Source organism: Chelmon rostratus, chromosome 6 (assembly GCF_017976325.1).
Source record: "Chelmon rostratus isolate fCheRos1 chromosome 6, fCheRos1.pri, whole genome shotgun sequence".
Lineage (NCBI taxonomy): Eukaryota > Metazoa > Chordata > Actinopteri > Chaetodontiformes > Chaetodontidae > Chelmon > Chelmon rostratus.
In genome coordinates this window covers 3,401,220-3,421,919 of record NC_055663.1, presented here as the reverse complement: position 1 = coordinate 3,421,919, position 20,700 = coordinate 3,401,220, and the positions used below count along the sequence as shown (strand labels likewise).

General features: G+C 42.8%; 1 protein-coding gene across 4 annotated transcripts in view; it reads right to left on the bottom strand.

Annotated features, from left to right (window-relative positions):
* Positions 1 to 20,700, bottom strand: part of srgap1a (SLIT-ROBO Rho GTPase activating protein 1a) — an 84,154-nt gene that overhangs the window by 15,148 nt on the left and 48,306 nt on the right. For 3 of the 4 annotated variants that reach the window (XM_041938451.1, XM_041938455.1, XM_041938454.1), the window contains exons 5-17: positions 19,604 to 19,783; positions 18,714 to 18,842; positions 16,714 to 16,935; positions 16,073 to 16,174; positions 10,858 to 11,055; positions 10,221 to 10,305; positions 9,114 to 9,141; positions 6,519 to 6,624; positions 4,443 to 4,503; positions 3,587 to 3,664; positions 3,214 to 3,348; positions 1,066 to 1,171; positions 658 to 882 (exon numbers count right to left, since the gene is read on the bottom strand). In XM_041938451.1, the coding sequence (XP_041794385.1) occupies positions 658 to 882; positions 1,066 to 1,171; positions 3,214 to 3,348; positions 3,587 to 3,664; positions 4,443 to 4,503; positions 6,519 to 6,624; positions 9,114 to 9,141; positions 10,221 to 10,305; positions 10,858 to 11,055; positions 16,073 to 16,174; positions 16,714 to 16,935; positions 18,714 to 18,842; positions 19,604 to 19,783 (1,655 nt within the window). Of the gene's footprint in view, positions 1 to 657; positions 883 to 1,065; positions 1,172 to 3,213; positions 3,349 to 3,586; positions 3,665 to 4,442; positions 4,504 to 5,802; positions 5,837 to 6,518; positions 6,625 to 9,113; positions 9,142 to 10,220; positions 10,306 to 10,857; positions 11,056 to 16,072; positions 16,175 to 16,713; positions 16,936 to 18,713; positions 18,843 to 19,603; positions 19,784 to 20,700 lie in introns of all 4 variants that reach the window. The other variant, XM_041938453.1, reaches the window with a different exon arrangement.

Genomic DNA, 20,700 nt, shown 5'->3' with positions numbered 1-20,700 from the left:
GAGCCTCAGGTTTGATCTGTCTGACTACATGGTACAATTCATCTAATCATCCTTTCCCTGCCAGGTGACCTTTCTCTTTCCTCCTGCTGTGTGTATCGTGGTAATTAACGTGATTGTTTCAGCCTGTCTCACCTAGAAACGAGTCCACCGTGTAAAGTCAGCACTGAAACATGCTTCTACCTTGCCATGTTTCTTAACCACAGACACCTAATTGGTGTGTAATTACTTATATCAACTCTACTGACGTAGTACTGACACAGCTGCAGACTTTAAAATGCACGCATTCCTGCATGCTGAGTGAGTCCCTAAGGAAGGAGATTCATAGATTTGGCTGAATGCCTTTGTTCCATCCACAGCAAAAAGAAATTATATAAAATAAGATAAAAAAATAATGGAATAAGAGAACATCTATCAGACTCTCAAACATATATCTCCTTGTGTAAATCTGTGCAACAGCATGAAGTGACCTCACCAAAATGCTTTCCATCATAATCTAAAACAATTTGTCCTTCAGTCACACTGACAGAGTGGTCTAGGAGCTCGACAGTGTGTCTTGTAACCCAGAGATCACCATTTGCAAAAAGCCTCTGAAGAATGACTTAATATTTGGATAATTAACCAACGGCAATACCAAGCATGCCATGCATCATTCCTCACCAATAGTCTCCTCCAGCCATACACTTCTCATAGATGGGCCCATCCAGTTCTTTGGCATCGGGAAAGATGGTCTCGTGGTGGATGATGATGGTCTTGATGATCTCGTTGACGTGAGCCTGGCAGGAGACCTGGTCCTGGCTGTCCGGTGTGGGCATGAGTGTGGGGCCGAAGCATATAGCCAGGTTGTAGGGGTCCATCATGTTCTCATCGCTGTACTGGGACAGGCTGGAGAGAGGAGGGTGGATGGAGGGAGGTAGGAAAAGAGAGATGTGGACAAGGAGACAAAGAAAAGGCTGAGAAATGAGAAAGGGACACAGCACTGGGGACAATATTTCAGACTTTTCAGACTTAGAATGATATTTTACAATGTGGTAAATGTATATAATCTAATGTAATCTATAAACATACTGGTTGAGGAAGGCGAAGAGGTAGCGCATGACGATGAGGACTGATCTGGGAATGGTCAGGAGGATCTTACGGATGTACAGTGCTCTCTCATACAGGTTCTCTATTCCTAGAGCAGCAACAAAAGGACGGAGATAGACATATTGATTATCACCACACCACGTCCCAGCATGTACAAAAGCATACTGAAGATGAGATAATTACTTCATCAGAATTACTCTCTCTGGTGGGCCAGCAAAGATTTACTAATGCAGTCATATGTTGTATGTGTGTGTGTGTGTGTGTGTGTGTGTGTGTGTGAAGAGAGGCTGCAGGACATGTATTAACTGTGGTAGTGACCTTCACCTCAGCCTGTGTTCCTCTGCTGACACCACAGAGACGTGGAGGAGGAAGCCAGCACTCTTTGACAGTACTTCATAATGAGCACGCCATGTAGTTTTTCCTGCTCTAAATGAAAAAAGCATCTCTCTAAACCATTTTGTCAAGTTCTTAATTATTTACTCTTATTTCTGCCTTGCAGAAATGAGGATATTACCAACAAAGGAACAACTTTTCCTAAAACATATTTATTGAAGGAACAATATCCTAACTTTAACATTTTTCTCTGTGTTATATCAACATGCTTGAGAATGCCAACCTTTTTGTCTTTCATTACTATCTCATTTGTTCTGCTTTGGCACTTGAAGCAGCCTACTTTATTTGGTTAAGCTGGGGCTCTGCCGCCTGCTAAAAATAGCCTTGTCACCCTCCAGCCACTTTGTGCCATCTGGGATTGGGGCTTCTGGGATAGTTGTGATGTATTTCATTTTTCATGAATACCTAACTAGAATTCTGCTCCTTAGCACTTCAGACGCTACTATTTAAAGATCTACTTCAATGTACGCTTATACATCACCTACAAACACACGTGTGAGCACACCCACACAAAACACCCTGCTGCCAAAATGAAAGATATCAGTCGCTGCAGTATGCTGCTGAAGTGGAAAAAAAACCTGAGAGCAGTTAAATGGAAAAGTGATCTTGTAGCTGGTCTGAGCTCCTCCATATGGAATAAGCAGAGGGTTTTTAATATGGAGCCTGCTGGGCGTTCAGCCCACTCTGCAATCACTGGCATGTTGAGCTGGGGAATGTAAACAGGGAATCCCCATCACTCATCCTGCATAAGTGTGTAAAAGTACACCCAGGAAACACACCAGACACACTTCACACACCGATGACTACACAAAAGCCTGCATGAACATTAATGCACACAAAAAGCTGCACAAGGCGTTACAGCACACGTTTTGTCCATGTGACTAGTCTGTGCATGTTCAATTGTTCTTTAACAGAGCCTAAAAGCCCTGCATGTAATGTCTTGAAAGATCAGAAGAAGCCACACACAGAGCTGATCTGTGAACTGTCCCACAGCAAAATGATGATGTAACTATTCTTATGAGGACTTCAGTGCAGATTCAGCTCCGGATTCACATGCTGCTCAGTGTTGTGGGCATTTAACATTCCATCACAGTCCTACAAGCATGGCCCAGCTTTGTGCCACTTACAACACATGATAATCCCTACAGGTACTCAACTGGATACCACAGAGCAGCATCAACACAAAGTGTTAAATCGAAGTAGAAGTCAGAGCTTTTGAGCTGACGAAACACTACAAATGGTTCATGATACCGTTTCATCTGAGGACTCTATTCGATTGGGAATACACACTGTGTACGACTACTATAGATGTGGTGAAACACGGGAGTTGTGGGCACTAACTGGAGTTTTATGTTTTAAGGTGATTTTTAAAAGTGCAACTTTTTCTTTGTACGTTTTTCACAGTTTCTAACTTGAAGCTAAGGAGACTGCCAACACAAAAAAACTGGTCTAACGTAGGGGCAACCTGGGGTAGAAGAGCAATGCCAAGTGTGCAATTGTAAAGTACGAGGACACAGTTTGGGGAGATTTATTTTCAAAAGCATTTATCTAAGTGAGATTAATCTGCCTATTGATGGAAAACAAAAAAATTGACACTGGAAAAAATGTAAAGACTCACAACAGACAACAGAAAGACACGGAGCTGTTATGCCACGATGAACCACAAAGACATGCACTCAGAATAAAACTGTCTCACTGATATTTCAGTAAAGTGTGAGAAAATGTGTGTGTTCTTACTGATGCAGGCCAGCAGCTCATTGAACCTCTCTTTGGGGAAAAGAGGATTCTCCAGACCACGGAAGTAAAGTTTGAGGACGCCAGCCACCGAGTTGATGTCATGATTATTCTCATCATCGGTCAGAGGGTCGTTTCCTGAGTCACAGACAAGTGAGCGAGTTAGCTGGAGCTGGTCCTTAATCATTACAAATGCACATGATTTTATGGGAAATATAACTAATTAAAAACTCACAAAGCGCACATGCTAAATATGGTCCCTTTGATGTGTGATGATTAGTTCCCAATTGTACCAGACATTTGGATGTGATAACAAAATCATTTATATATCCAGTTGATGATGTGTAGTAAATCTATTTTTACAGGCTTCATGTACCTCTCTCAAATGAGTTTTTGATGTCATTGACTTCCAGCTGGGATCCAGATACACGAAATATTCCTTGATGTTGGAGGCCTGCACAGGGAAAGACAAAAAAACAGGGTAAGTAAGAAGGACAAACATAACGTAAAGGAAGAAGGTGGAGAAGAATCCACTCTGAGGTTAATAGACAGAAACTCCCTCACGCAGCAAGTAAAGTTAGACCGAATAGGCACATCCTGTTCGTTAAGCCCCTTCACTTTTCTAATTAAGGATAATTAATGAGTCAGGGAGGCTGCAACTAAGCTTTACTAAAGTGTCTTCCAGCTGGGATTAGGACTTAATAAGGGGAGAGGTCAAGGTTCAGGAGGAAGCGCGATTAGTCTGCTGTTCGTCTTTTACATTTCTCTCTGTACATCATCAGAGACGCAGCAGACGAGCCTGCAAACCACAGGATTTCACTACTGCTGCATCTTAAATGTTTAAGAGTTGACATTCATTCAGAGTGTCTTTTTCAATCTGGTTTAAAACCAGATTCATAAATCGTCACTTGTGCCAGGCTAAGCGTTGTGTGTCTGTTTGTCTCACGGTATGTTTGTGAAGCTGGCTGGAAGAGGCTGCGCTGCTGTAAACAGGATGGAATCTGTATTTTCCCATGACTGCAGCTGAACACACTGAAACCCCAACATGAAAAACTATGTACACACCCAAACAATTAGCGCCTGGAAATCACTCAAGTGTCACTTGGAAATGAAGCAGGTTGCATTTGCTATGTGAAAGGAATTCATCAAAGAAAATCTAAATACAGTCATACATTTCTGATTGCTTGGCTCAAGTGACAAAATGTCTACACACTGTACAACGACCGACTCACCATACAAATTGATGTAGCGAATGCAGCTCTCAACCACACGGGGGATAGCTTGTCCAGAGTCCTTTGAAGGTAAAATAAACAAAAGCACCCAGATGTCAGATCAGGTAGAATTTACTGTTTTTAATACATCAACGAGAGCTAGAGTCCGACAGATACTTGGATTTTGATAACGCTATCAATATCAATTATTGAGACTAATAAAAATCTGATACAGCATGTGGCTTATTGTGATATATCTGTACACCTTGCTGAGTAAATGTAAGTGAAAATGTTAAAATAACTATAAATCGAAACATTATTAAAATGTGCAATATAAAAGTACATTCTACATTTATTATGGCAGTTTACATCTTTGCTGTTTCTTTTGCACATCTGGAAACATGTAGCTCAATGCAAATATAACTGTGGTGCCTGATACAGGCTGATGATGTCGGCCTGCTGGTGTATCGGTCGGGCTCTAACAGAAACTGGTTAACATGATGTTAAAGGAACGCAAACATGCACACCCAGTGTAAGTGAAGGTGGTGGGTTTAGATACAATGTGAGGGTTACCCTTTTTGAGATCCTCCTGAGACAGACTGAGTTCACTTCACCAGCTGTTTGATTTCACGCCCAGTCTCCCATAATAACTCTGTGATTATGAAATTTGACAACAGACATGTGCAAACCTGATGTCCAACACATTTCGATTGGCATCCAGTGGTGCTAAATATACTCCATGTCTTGTTATGCTGGCAATCAAGTGCACCCTATGTTTGAATGAATGAGGACTTATCTAAAGAGCCGCGCTCTCGATGAGGAGCGTAGGGCAGAAGCGGTGCGATGAGAGGAGCAGAGAAAACACATTCCTCTCACGCACATGTACCCGGACAGCGCTCGGAGCCAGCTGGTCCTGCGGCTCAGTGCTGGACAGGGACTCAGTACATGCTTTTAATGATACAGTGGATCTGTTTACAGCCCTCAGGGGTATACACACGGTCCAAACACAGCAACTGTGCCAAAATCGACTATCTATCGTTGGAGTGGCGCCGTGAGGGTTGAGGCACAGGTCTGGTGCAGCAGGATTATGTAATATTATCACTTTGGATATGTGACACTGGGGATGACTGCTTTACATTATAAATTCAATGCCAATTGTGACGTTGGAAATGGTTTACGCTGGGAATTTCACAACTAAATACAATTTGCTGCAACATCTCTGTTTAAGGAGAGAACGTTCAGTCTGTCTCAGTCGACTCACTGAAGTCAGGTAACAAATACAACACAACATGGGGTGAAAATGTTGTTAAGGCAGGAGAGGTAAAGGAAATGAGCGCAGGCAAGCAGCATGGGCCCCCCCAAGATGCTTCAAGGTGTCTACCTGATGTCGAGCGTGTGAGTTCCGTCGTCCGCGGCTACAGACAAGTGTCGCAAGAGCCAGAGATGGGCACAGAGAGACAGAAAGAGAGAGAAAAGGCGAGACCCAGATTAGGACCACAGGAGCTGCCCACCAAAGCTTTTACCAAGAGTGCACCCTCATTCCACCCTGTGCTGACATCAAACCCGAAAGGTAAACAAAAGGAAGAAGTGCACAGGACCAGGCAGGACTGGACACAGCCACCAGTTAGAGGCAGTGAAGAGGCCCGGAGTGGGGAGGCAGCAACACCTTATCAGTCTGGCTTCTGCTCCCTGACTGCCATTTGTACTGCTGTTTTTCACTGGCCTCTGCTCTCGCTCCGGAGGAGGAGGAGGAGAGAGTATCTCTGCCAGAGCAGCTCAGTGATGCCAGGTCAGCAGTGAGTCAGGGGAGCTGACGGAGACAAACACTTATCCCTCCAACTGCCGCTCCTCTCCTCCTGCAGCCCTCCAAATCTATCAGTGCCACCCTTTACATGTCAGACGCAGACCGCCAGGGCTCACTGACTCATGAGGAAGGTTTCCAGAATCCATCTTAGCACAAGTACTTTTTTTTTGTGAAAGATAAGTCAAAGCTAAGATGCTTTGGGGGAACCCACCAAAATGGCCAGAAAGCCAGAGCAAGACAGAAAACAGATAGGAGCAGGAGCAACGTCAAGCGGGCAGACTGGTAATCAGTACCTTGATAAATGACTCCAAATTGCCATTAAATAACCTAACATTAAAAACAGAGCGGGGTCTAGTTCGCCGGGTGCCGGTGTGGGTTTTGAGTGGCCCATTGGGATGTCTAGAATACAAAGAATGCATCAGAATAAGTAAACAATGCAGCTTTCCTTTCAGCGTGGTTCATCTATTCCCCATTAACCTTTATGTCTTTCAGACTCTCCAAAACTGAAGTTGAAGCAGACTTATCTTTAAAACCCTTTAAAACCTGACTAGAGATGATGGGCAGGTGAATGAGGGTATTTTCAGACATTGCTGAAACCCGTGAATGAACTTTTCCTTTATAATCCTGTCATTTCTTTCTCCACAAGGTACCACAGGCCAGTGAAATATCAGACCCGCTGGGGGCATTGTATGTGTCAGCATCTACCTCATGACAGGCTCTGTGGGGGATTTGCCTCTCTTAGTTTGTGTGGATATGTGTGACTTAATGCAGTTCGGCGTCTTGTGACCTGTAGGACTGAGATTAACAGAGTCTGGGACTTTGATTTCTTTTGCTGCTCGATCACAGTCAGAGAATTATTCTGCTTGGAAGGCCTGAAGACGTTTTAAATATCAAACACAAAAAGTTGACATCTTTGCAATGTGAACTAGAATTATCACCTTGTGGTTGTCTGCCTCCACTAACCAGTCAACTTACAGTGTCCAGACTCATATTATACAAGCAGTGAAGACTTAAAAGACTTAAAATTAATAAAAAGGTATTAGGTGGATGAAATGGAAGTTATCACTATATTGACATGTATGATTCCAGGTAGAAACATGATGTCTTCACTAATGACATCACCTGAAGCTCAATATCAGCAGAACCAATGAGGTTCTGATGCTTCAGATATGGATGCTGCTGCAGAGAAGCTACAAACTGTAAAACGTGGATGTTTCACACACATCTTCAGCCTGGCAGCACAGAAGATCTTTACAATCAGCACAGTTTCAACATTCATGTCACCAATTCAGTATCTGAGCAGATGTGAAATATGGTCACAATCTGCCTTCTGTTGCTGAGTTATGGTGCTGAATAATGACCAGAAAAGAACATCATGATGTCACATGATGTCATCCTATCCTACAATTTTGTCATAATTAGCATATGAATTCTCGAGTTATGGTCAAAATGTGTTTCATATGGTCACAGTGATCTTTGGCCAGCGAAATCTAATCAGTTCATCCCTGAGTCCAAGTGGACATTTGTGCCAAATTTGAAGAATGGCGTTTCTGAGATACCACATCGCTGTCAGGACGTACATACGTGTGTCTGGCCAACCCAAAAACATAATGCATCTAGTGCATCATAATGCACAGTTGTGCCTGGGCCGGAGGCTCAATAAAACTGTGTCATTAGGCATACCATTGCTCTAGCAAGGGTGTCAGCAAAAAACTGATGCAAAAGCACAGTTGCTTTACTGACATTTTACTTGATTACAAATACTGGTATTATACTCTACTCACAACTAATACTTATTGTCATCATCGACAATGATTTTTGTTAATTGATTTTTTCAGTGTACAAAATGTTGGAAAACAGTAAAACATCATCACCAGAGTTTCACAGAGCTCAAGGTAATGTCTTAAAATTTCTTTTTTTGTCTGATCAACAGTCCAAAGCCAAAATATATTCAATTCATAGTAATAAAAAACAGAGAAAAGCAGCCAATCGTCACAACTGAGAAATAGGGAATTTTTTTGAATAATTGTTTGAAAAGTAACTTGATGATCAAATGCCAAACTATTTGCCAATTCTTTTTTTGTTTGTTTGTTTGTCGACTAATCAATTAAACAACAAATTGCTTCAGCTCTACTTAAAAGTATAAAGTATCTCATCTTAAAGTTAAGAAAGAACATTTGAATTACTTTTCAGAAAATGTGACCTTTCCCCTGCAGTTCTGTTGGGGCAAAATAAACTCCCACCTAGATTGTGATGATTATAAAAATTAAAACCAAAGTACAGTACAACCAAACAAAGTCAAATAATGTTATATTTTTTGCTGATTGACTATTCACTGCAAATGTCTCCATAACGCTTTAGTTTACACTCAGCTAGAACTGAAAATATGGTTTTTAAATGTTTTGTAAAATCAAATCAAGTTAAATATGCAGTATCACTAAAATGTGTGCCATCTTTGCAATATAAACTCAAATTTGTGACCAAACAATAAGTTAATTCCATTAAAAGTTAGACTGAGGGTTCAGCTGACCCATGTGTTCCTGTTCACGCCAAACTTTTTCCACTTTACCACCTCTCACTGTCTTTAAGGGCCAGACATACGCAAGTATAGTAACCTGTAAACACGGTACCAGGTTGAGATGTGAAAATATGGAGGCCTGCACATCTGCCCAGTGTTCAGCTGGGGCTATTTCTTTTTCCTAGGTCTACCTACTGACTCCAGCTTTCATGGTCATGGAGCACTTCATATGAAAATTTCCTGAGGCGAACTGTCCTCGCCTTGGTGCGCTGCAACATGTCACGAACGTTTCTGTCGCTGTTGAAAGGAAGGTGGACTGGATGTGCATCTTGAATATGCACGGGTCCCTAAGTGTGTGCGTGTACTTTACCTTGTGGTCATGTAGTCAGCTCTGTGGCCTGCAGGCGAAGACAGAAAAGAGAAGAGATGTGAGGGGAAGTTAGATGTGTGGACATGCCAGGACCTGTTTCTGAGGTCCCTGCGGTGCATTTTGCATATGCCTGGTGAAGCATTTGAAACCTGCCATCTGTCCGCAACCGCTGGCCTCGTGAGCAGCACAAACAAAACCCACACACACACACACACACACACACACAGACATACAGCTTGCACTACATGCAACACTTCAGCGACATTACAATTACAGTACAAGCATCTGCCAGGCTCACAGTTGTAGGTTTATAACTGACGTAGGCAAACAGACACACTAATCATCACAGTAACATGCGGAGCCACAAGTTTGGACAGGCGAAGTCAAGATTAAGCACAAAATAGCTTCCAAATGGTTTTGGAGAACAGGAGTGGGTTCAAACGCTTGGCCATCTGTTCCTGTTACAGGATCTGACCTGTCTGTGTGTCTGAGAGGCCCATACTGTACTTCAGCTCAATGACAACAATATGATTACGGAGCATGTGGGAGAAGCAGGAGGCTTTTCTCTTTCTCATTAGCACACGCTTTAATGACTCATTAAGCAGACAGTTTAACTGAGACCACCAGGACTGCTGGTTAGAACAATGACTGACAGGCACTCTTTGGGTTGACAGTAGATTAGCTTTAGTCCTCGAGGAGATCCCACCAATGCAGAACAAGGAGAGAGTGCCGATAATGACCACCGCCCCTCTAATGCACGGCAGTCCATTAAGTTGGGAGCAAATCAATCACTAAGACGGATAATACAAATTCACAATCCCCCTCAGCTCTGGCTTGCCTGGATAAAACCCAGATTACCATCCAGGAGCTTTGACTTGTGGAAAAAGCAGGCAAACAATGGGAAGCATGCCACGGACAAGGCTGAAATTGCTCAGAGACTGCAGAAAATAAAGAGACAAAATCCAGCAACCACTTGCTACACACAAGCTGGAGAAAGTGGATTTGACATTGAGATGTAACAATCAAGAGCACGTGGTCATCACACTGTAAGAGGAACAATGGGAGCTATAAAACCGGACTATAAAAGTAAAGAGATCATGACCGTACCTTCACCAAGTGTCCTCTTCAGCAAGTCGTGTTTGGCCTGCAGTTTGGAGATGAGATTACTGCCCTCCAGAAACTCCCGGAATTTCTGTGGAGAATTGAGAGTAATTACACGGCGGCCCTGAGTGCCAGCCAGAGCGCCCGCTCTTAAGACAGCAATCTACGATAAGAAAGCCAAGGGCAAAGGACACGCTGAGTCTTTTTAAAGCCGTTATCAGAGCATGTCCATCTTCAGACTTGAACAGGATAGCAGTTAGCCTTACAAAATGGAAATAGTTTGGGAGAGCTGCCTCTCTGCCAACTGCTCAAAGATTTCAAAGTGGCTTGGTGTGTAAGAGTTTAAATTTGCATCCACAGATTAAAGCATTTTAAAGTCCAGCTAAAAGCCTCATATTCTCAGATTCATTTTACAGATTTTTGTGGCAGCTAATGGACAGTATATAGCACAGAGTCAATCTGGCATCTTCACTTTTTAAAAAAAATCTAAATATAGAAAGCTAACCAAGCCATCAAAGAGAGTCTATGAAACTTATTTATTTCTATTTTCATACAGAAATGAAAGACAGCTCTGAAGTTGTTTCTATTTGCTCACTCGTATACACCAACATGCTCTTTTCTAAAACCACACATCTCCCCTCACCATGAAGTAGAACTGCTCTGTCTCCTGCTGGTTGGCCCTCCTCTTGGCAATGCTGGGTTTGCTGAGGTATGTCTCCGACACAGTGGACTTGACCGACTCGGTGGATCGGCTGTGGTGGAAACACTCGGACACGTCGTAGTCTTCGATGGTCACCATGTCCTGGATGGTGGTCAGGGTGGCCTCTGATGTCTTTTTGATCTGGAGACACATGGGATGGGGGGGTTGAAGGGGAAGAGTTGAGCAAAAAGCTTAAAAAGCTAGATGTCATCTTGTTACGATGTTACTATCGCAGCATACTCAGTGGCTTCTACCATCACACTCCCTAAAAGCCTCTCTCGCTATCTTGTGACACTGAAAAATTCAGGTGTTTTCTGAGAAGGCGTGTGTTCCCAAAAATCCACCGACCCTTGGACATGACTCCCGGTCAAAGCAATCAATTTGCATGCACTCAGAGGGGCCAGAGGCGAGCAGTGTCTGCTGGACATTGCACATTCACTCACAGGCTTTTAAGACTCATTTCAATAACTGCCTGTTCCCTGTCAACAGTAGACCTTCGGCCAGATCTTAGAATCGCCAGGATTTTGCCAAGCGTGTCCCACCACTAACCACAAAAGATGTCCAGCCATTGGAAGTGCTGCAGGCCATGATCGTATCTGGTATATGATGACAGATGATGTGACAAACAAATGGGAGGGCAAATAAGTTTGTAACAGCTCCATAAAAGTTTAAAACCCAAATCAGTTACACTGGATCATTAGTCAGCCTTCATTTTCCCACTGCATAATGAGCGACTCTTACAGGAAACCAAATCTAAATGCAGGCGGTGTCATTATTCTATAGCCATTATGTTGTGCAATCAACATTTACTTCACACAGATAAGTTAAAGCAAAAAACTTGTCTAATGCCAGTTTAAGCATCGCGCTGCTTTGGACTAAATGTTACAAGCAACCAAGTTTACAAGCTCAAGGTGATACTGTAAATACTAATACGCTAATGTTTTACAGGTATAATGTTTACCGTGTACATCATCTTAGTGTGGCATGTTAGCATAGTAACATTTGGTTATTAGCACTAATGTACAACTGAGGCTGATGGGAATGTCATTGGTTTTGCAGGTGTTTTGTCATAAACCCTTTGGGTTCATGAATACTTATAGCTAATATCTTGAACAAATTAAAACCACATCCTGATAATGGTCTAAACTGAGAGGATCACCGAAGCTACTAACTAATCCTGAGGGGAACACAAAACTTGTCTGTACAAAATTTCATGGCAATCCATGCAATACATGTGTATTATAGATGTCTGTCTGATGACTGGGCCACCGCTTTGGTCCAGACACTGGCATCCCCAAAGCCACGGCTACAAAGTCATTATATGTAACTTCATTCTCAAAGTTTCTGTTTTGTTTCTGTGGCCCTGGTACCTCATGCCATCTACTGTGATCTACATAAAAAAGTTGAGAGGATTACACAATACTTTTATTATAACTGTACCTATGATCTATAATGTAATAATGTAAAAAACAGGGGTCAGTCATGGGTGACACTTGGACAATTCTGCCTGATGCTCAATCTTTCAAATTCATTAACTAACCACCCAGTTTACTAACATTATCAATATTGAGCCATATAGGCTGAGGAAATTTGCAGAACAACAACAAATGGGCATAGGAAGAGATAGAGGAGAAGAAGATAAATGAGACAAACAGACAAGGAGGAAGAGTCTAGAGGCTGTCAAGTGTGAGCATGACTCACTGATGTGGAAAAGCTGCAGAGGGAAAGAGGCTATGCTGATGCAGAAACATCAACAACCACCTCTCAGGAAATTTTCTGCAAAACTCTCCTCTTCGTTCAGCACAGACACTCTGGGGAGAGTGAAGTGCTGGGACCATCACAGCTCATTTGTGTGTTTTTAAAAGGTGGGGGCACCACAGGTCAACGGGGCCCTGAGTCAGACGCAGCTGGAATTCCCGCTAATTATTCTTAATGGTCTACTCAAAGGTAGCGACCCCATTTCTTAGTTATTATGTGGGTCTGAGCTCAGTGCTAATGAAAGAACAAGGTGGATTCCTGGTGTGCACACAGAGACAACAGTGGATTATTGCTTGTTTTCCTTCAACAGCTTGACCCGCAAAGCAGAAAAAACACACCCAAAAGCAAGGTGGGCTTCATCCCCTTCATGTACTACAGCGAGGGATTACAGTGCTGACACATCCATCCCATCATGAAGCAAAAACATACTGCAAGTTGGAACATGGCTAATGATAGCGTGGAAAAGGAAATGGGCGATTCTGCGATCATAAAACTTGGCAAAAACATCATCCTGTCTCATGACAACAGTCAGGGATTGTCATTTGGTGATTAAAGGAGTGATTGTCTGCACGAGCGAGAAGAAGAACCTGTTACCTCCATTTCAGAGAGAAAACAAAGAAATCTACAAGTACACCAATACTTTACAGGACTGCACTGTATTTTATCCACGGCAGGTCCCCAAGATAGCTAACTAACTGCACCAAATATTGGTCGCACGTTTTATGTTTGGTCTGTCTCTGTCCCCATGTGCCTGGCGGTCTCATCCATGGTGGCCCCCGTGGAGGCGAGAGGCCCAGCTGTCATCATGAAGACAGGAGCCATGCATGCGAGAGAATCACTCCCAGTGAAGAAAAGCCGTTGACTTTATCCATTATTCAGCAGACGAATAGTTACCAGTGTTCACTGCTGGGCTCAATTAACAGAGCTCTTAGTGAGACTCGCTGGGTATTCCCATTAGCCCCTGTAGCTGCACAACAGACCTGGAGAGAAGTCCCTGAGATTGAATTAAGTGTGTTTATTTTTAATAAAGAACTATAACACAGGTGTTTCCTATGGTGCTACAGCCCACCAATATGAGGAGCTAAGAATCAGCCTGGCTTACTTGCAGTTGTCATTCACTGGACTGAAAATAAATTCTGCAGTGTCAAAATCCAAGATGATTCCACTCATCGCACTGTAAAATCAGTGTTCTTCTACAGAGCAGCAGTACAACATCATTAACCGTTATTTCAGCAGCTATCATCACATCTGAAGAGGCAGAATGCTGTCCATATCTTTCAACAGACCATGTAGTAAGTGCGTAATCTTCTGATCATCCCACTATGAGCACACACACACACACACATACCCACACAGGCTTTGATGTGCCTTCCGGAGATTTATCTGAGAGAAAACAAACACTCCCTGCAAAAGGAGATGGTATTAGACCGCAAGAGTTTAGTGTAAAATGTGAAAGAAAATCAGCCTGTGTCAGCTCCGGTTCATACAGAGGCAAACAAAAATCTAAATGGCCAGATTATGACATCTGAAAGGGGTGAACCATGCTGCCTGACTGAGGAGCTGAAATGAATGATGTCATTGGAGAGCAGATTTTTTTTAATGAAAAAAATTCAATTGTAATTTCTGCAGTGAGGCACCCAGTCGGGCTATGTTAACCCCAACCACTCAGTAAGAGTGAGATCCACAGTTTTCTCCTCACGTCGCACCCCACCCGCCACCGTTGCAGGGTAAATTATTCAGCAATGTTTTCTTTCACCGTTTCACGGGAGTCAAAGAGGTTTGAGGAAACAGCTGCACTTCTATTAAGCACTGCCCAGCAGCCTTTCCTGGCCGGATAAAGACAGACTCTCTTTTCTCTCTTGTACATTTGACAGCCATGCTTGTAGGTCGTTGGCTGCGCTTTGAAAGTTCATTTTTCAAGGATGTATCTGGCACAATGTGCCCGGGTGGAGAGGCCATCTGGTGATCCTAACACAAAGCAGCAGCACCCTCCAATTCTGACCCACCAGGACATCCGCTTCAGCGAGGCAGGCGGAAAAGGACATGGGCTTGTCATCATACCTCGTGCACACACACACACACACACACACACACACACACACACACACACACACACACACACACACACACACACACACACACACACACACACACACACACACACACACACACACACACACACACACACACACACACACACACACACGGGTGCATGTGTGCATGCCCAGTTGCCAAAATACTGTACATACTGCAGGCAATGTGATGACCAGCAGGACCCTGACCAGCCCTGAAGCACAGCATACAACAAGGCACTGGGCCTGAATGATACTGAAAAGGGCTGCAACTAGGGTTAAGTAAGTAAACAATTGATTAAGTTATCAGATTTTTTTTTCTATTAACTGATTAATCAAGTCTATAAAATACATACATAGTGAATTTAGACTTATTTTACCATTTTTTGCTCAATTAAATAACTAAATCAAATTTCACAATTAATTTCCATCAGATTGACACAATTAATTGACCAGTTGTTTCAGCTCTAGAAACTAGCACACTCAAATAAAAGCACAACTATCCCATAATCATCGTTCATTCAGGTAGATGTATGTTCAGTCAATTTCATTCAAGTGTCGGCGGTATGATGAAAAAGAATCTGAAGTCCCAGTGGATGCAGAGGTAGCTGGGAGACATGCTCCTGTGTTTCTGGGATAAAAGAAAGAAAGTGCACTGATGTGGAGGGAGGGAGAGGAAAAGAGAGGAAAAAGACAGAAGGCAGTGAGAGCTCATGGAGAGGAAGCAGGTCAGACGTGACCCAAAAGCCAGCCTGACGGACGTGACTGAACTCTCTGAATCTGTGGCAGTCGCGGTATTTCTCTCCTATTGGCTTTTCTTTTATAAAACATGCAGAGTTACTCAACATGCTGCAGACAGATTAAAACAATACAACCCGAGAAGCAGAGATGCACCTCCAATGTCAAAACAGAGCAGCGCAGGACAGGTTGGTGAAAATAAAAGACAGAGACAGTGAATCTACCGGTGGGAGCAAAAATGGAGGCTTCACAGAGAGGGTTTGATGGCTACCTGCAGGGCATGAGAGAGTGTGCGCATGTGTGTGTCTGTGTGTGGTGTGTGCCTGCAACAAAAACTTTGATTCTTCAGAGATCATCAGCAACTATTCCGTGTCTCACCTTGGATGACTTCTGGCAAAAGTTAACTTTCTTTTGTAGCTTAAATGCTCTGCAACTGTCAGCATCTTGCAACCAACAAATAGCAGCATACCTAAACTCTCAGACAGCAAAACCGGAGCAGCAGAGAGTAGTTTTGACATGTTTGACATTTCTAAACCCACACACACCACAAACACCTGCATAATGAGTTGAATTTATTTGCGCCATTTCACCTCTTCGTTCTCGATCTTCAGAGTAGCCAGCCGAGATTGAAGCTGCTGGAACCTCAGGATGAGCTCTCCGTTGACCGGGGGCTGCACTGAGATCTGACACACCTGGAGAGAAAAAAGAGGAAATGGATTGTCAGCGATGAAGAACCTGAAATTACAACCTATTGTAGGAAGGAGGTCACGTAATCTCTGTTTTAAACAGGATGCAGGGATTCAAATTCTTCTTCCACTGCAGAGAAACCCACAGTGACTCTTGCCAAGTGAACGCAGACAGCCACACAACAACAGCTTTGGCAGTGCCAGCCAAGCAGTAAAACTCATAACGCATGTTGAGCTACATGACTGCAGGGGCAGAATTAACACATGATTTGTCAAATTCAGTGCCCCATAAAACCTGATCCAGCAGCCCAGATGCAGTAAAACGCCGTACTAAAACCACCGAAAATCAGACCTCATTAAGCCTGAGACTTTTTAATCAACTCCAAATTCACTTCCATGTTGTTCGGTGTCTTGGAAACAAAACATCATAAAACCCAAGATATAAGTACGGTTTATTTTTGCAGTTGTTTTCTCCATTTCCAGTAGTGGCAATTACACCAGATTACAAGATAGATACAGATACTGCTGTTTACTGAACTATGTACCTCGTCTCCCATATGAGGCTGGAACTCAAATTTTGCTGGTGGGCAGAAGGCTGTCGGATACATCTCCATGAACCTCTGTCTGTCACTCCGTGGGTCCAGACTGTCCACGGCATTCTCTATGATGTCCAGACCCTCGTGGCGTGACGTCTCTAGGTTGTATTCTGCTGACAGGTAGGTCCGCAGGGCCCGGTTCAGACTGGCGTGATACCCCAAATCACAGCACTGGAGGAGAGGAAAGAAGAGGGTCGACATCAGATGGAAAATCCGAAAGATAAGTTACTGTAATTTAAAGAACTTAATACTTATAAAAACTTGAAATGTAAAAGCTTAAACCATGATGTGCATATGCAGCAAAAGGGTCGTGTCAACACCAAAATCAAAACACTGAACACTGACAGAAACCTACGATTACAACAACACAAATAATCCAACAGGTCTCATAATGCACAAAGATAAGATAAATAAGATAAATAAACTTTAACAAACTAACACCAGGATACAAATGACAATTGTTTTCCCTATTTTCATGAACAACCTGCTGATTATCTTCTTCATGAATTACGTAAAGGGAAAAATGCTTGGTAAAATTTCCTATAGCCCAAGCTGATATCTTCAAATAGCTTATTTCGTCCGGTCAAGTGTCCATAAACCCCAATGACTGATATACTGTACTATCACATAAGACACAAAAACAGCAAAACTTCACATGACTGAAATCATTATCAAAATAGTAACTGAATAATTTTCTGCAAGCAAGGTGATCATCAGCTGAACCAAAGTTACTAATGTTTTCTTAAGCTGATTGAGGTCTGTTTACTGCAGTAATGTTTGTAAACATGAGAAAAACAAGCCAATAATGCATACACACACCAACCACAATGATAGTCAAACAGGATGCCACTCCCGGCCAGCTTGTACACTTTGTTTTCTAATATAAAACGACTCCTTCATCAATAAATAAATGTGTCAGCCAGCACACGCACACATACACACACAGACACGCATACACACACACACGCACACACACACCCTGGTGAGATGTGAAGGCTTGTGAGCAAAGCAGGGAGAGGGGTAATTTCAGCGCACAGCATGCCGCTGAATAGAGGTTGCATTTCTCTTCTCTTTCAGCACTATCTGGAATATAAAACCCTCAAAAACTCTAAAAACCCGGCCTTCTCCCTTTTCCATAGAAACACGACAGAAAACTGCGCAGTACATTTACTTTTCTGACAAAATAATAACAACCAAGGTGAGTCATATCATAAATAAGTCATTCATCAGTACGATAGCAAAAAGGTCAAACAATCTGCTTTCAAGGCAGAGGAAAGAGACGTGAGAGCTGTCGTGAACGGAGTGATGACCTACAGCTGTACATGGGGGAAAACAACAACAACAGCAACAGCAACAGCAACAACAACAACAACAGCAACAGCAACAGCAACAGCAACAGCAACAGCAACAACAACAACAACAGCAACAGCAACAGCAACAGCAACAACAACAGTAGGTTTCATGGTTCACGGCTAATCCCACTCTCTATTCACAGTTTGAAAGATGCTGAAACACCTCAAACCAGTGTCAAAATGTCAGGAAAACAGAGCAGAACTGAGGATGATATGTGGGTTTTCAACAGTAACATGAAGAGAAGACCAGTTTTTAGCACAAAAGTAAATTAACTTTAATTCTGTCCTGCACTGTAATTTCCATCCCATGGTCGGGTGCCCTAACATCTCTTTTATATCAGTCCCAGCTGCTGAAGTCATCTGATGAAAATGTTAAATCTTCTAAAGGTCTGTGAAATCATCCCTGAATAGCAATGGGCCTTCTGCATGAAGTGCACAAAGAAACAGAAGAAAATCTACATAAGTGCCTCACATGACTGCAAAGTGTGTGCTCTGTTGATGTGTCCTCTGCAGTCTTATTGGAGACAAACAAGCTGTGTTAAAGATGAAGCTGTCTCTGAACAGCGCTGACAAAAGCATGCGGTTTTATATACTTACATCAATTAAGTCCGACAAGTCATGGATGTAGTATTTGAAAACGGAGGAGTTTGACGCTTCCAGTGTCAGCAGGTACTCGTTCCGCGCTTTGATCGACTTCAGCTTGTTCTCGGAGTACTTGGCTTGACGCTGATGAGAGAATTAGAAGCAAGAATGAGAAATAGACAACAACAGAGCAAATGAGGAAGGATGGATTTAATGAGTTGAGAATTGCCTTTTTGACAAGTGATTGCGCTTTTATGTCTCTGCCCGCACTGCGCGTCCTGGAACTGGAGACTGGATTACTGGCAACACAACAGCTTCAATAAACATTAGAGGAGAAATAAGCTAAATTCTGTTTAAATAGAAAAAGGGAACAAGAAGGAGAGAAGAAAACCTAAACTAAAAACAGCCTGTGTCCTCCACTTCAACCAGAGTGTCTCAGTCTGAGCCATCTGTCTTTGTCCTACACTTCCTCTCTACCAGACAAATACAATCTGCTGGTTAGTCACCATACACTGACCAATGGGCTCTGACTCACACACTTGCAAATCATCCATATTTTAACATGTCTCGAATGTGTTCCAGGAAGAGTCACGTTAAAAGGCCATTTAATCATTTGTCACAGAGATGTTACAGAAAACAGGCCTGTTCTCAGAATACAAAGCCCTCTTTGGCTCTTTTGACACGATGTGTTTTCCTCTGCTCACGTCAGCAGGACCTCGGAGAAAAAGCCATGCTGTGGCCTACATCGGGCAGGTTTTCGTGCCTTAAAATCCTGCTCAGTTTGTTGTGTCCAGATGACTAAAAGAAAAAGGCTCATGTAAAAGGGAGCGGTGTAACTACTAGTTTAAATGCTATTCTCAAATTGGATTACATTTGTTAAGGATTGTGAACCCCTGGCATTCTACCTTCTCTTTCATCTTCTCAATCTTCTTCACAGAGCTGCGCCTCTGGTATTTGTCCTCCATTCGGATACTGAAGACTGGATCTCCCCTGCCAATCTGCTTCTCCTCCTGCTTCTCAGCCTCCTTCAGCTTGCTCTCAGCGCTGATGCTCTCTGAGTGGTACATGTGGTAGGTCTTCATCACCTGTAGGCAAACAGTGTCAATTAGCTGAAAGGAAAAGAATCTAAAAGGCCTCGTTGACATTATTTCCGTTTTTTACGAGTGGCAAAGAGCGAGATAGTGAAACTTTGCTGTGGTAGTTAAAAATGGTGAGTTTCAGGTCAGCTTCTGCGAGGTCAAAGGTCAGAATAATCCATCTTTATAGTCGAGACTGACCTTTTATAACCCACAACTAAGGTTTCCATCCTTTGACCCGCTCATTCATTACAAATCGATTCAACTCATCTCACAGCAGGCAGCTGGTCTCTCCCTAAACCACAAACCAAAGACAGATTCTCTCCAGCTTTTTTATACGAGGCTCTCATATGACCACAATCACGGCAGCTAAATCAAACATGCTGCATTGTCGTGCTGTTTGGAAAAAAAAAAGAAAAAAAAGAAAGGAAAATACAGTGAGAAATAAGATTTGAGTTTGTCCTCTAATTCTGACCTGAAGTTGTTGAGCGGGAGGTTGGTTTACTCGTTTGACAAAGGTTTTATTCTGACGGTATTAAAGTTCAGCTTCATTTTTGGAGAGCAAATATAGCCATACTGGGTCAAAGCCACAAGGACTTCTGAAGGCTACCAATTTTTTTGTTAGGCTAACATGTAGCATATGCTTCTTGAATATGTCTAAATGGAAATATTTATTTTTGTGAAGGTTTCAATGGCACATAATTTGAACCCTTCCACCCATTGTGTCATCACACTGGAGCTATTCAGTACAAGGGAAATGGACTGCGTTGATGGGGAACAGCTGATTAGCACCACTTCCTGAAGTTTGAGTCATCATCATTACAAGAGTTTGAGCGTTACTCATACATACTCCATGGATCCATTTGGCAGTGACTCAGTGGCTAAGTGGCAGGTAAACCGCCAAGCACAAACGATGAGTTTGTCAA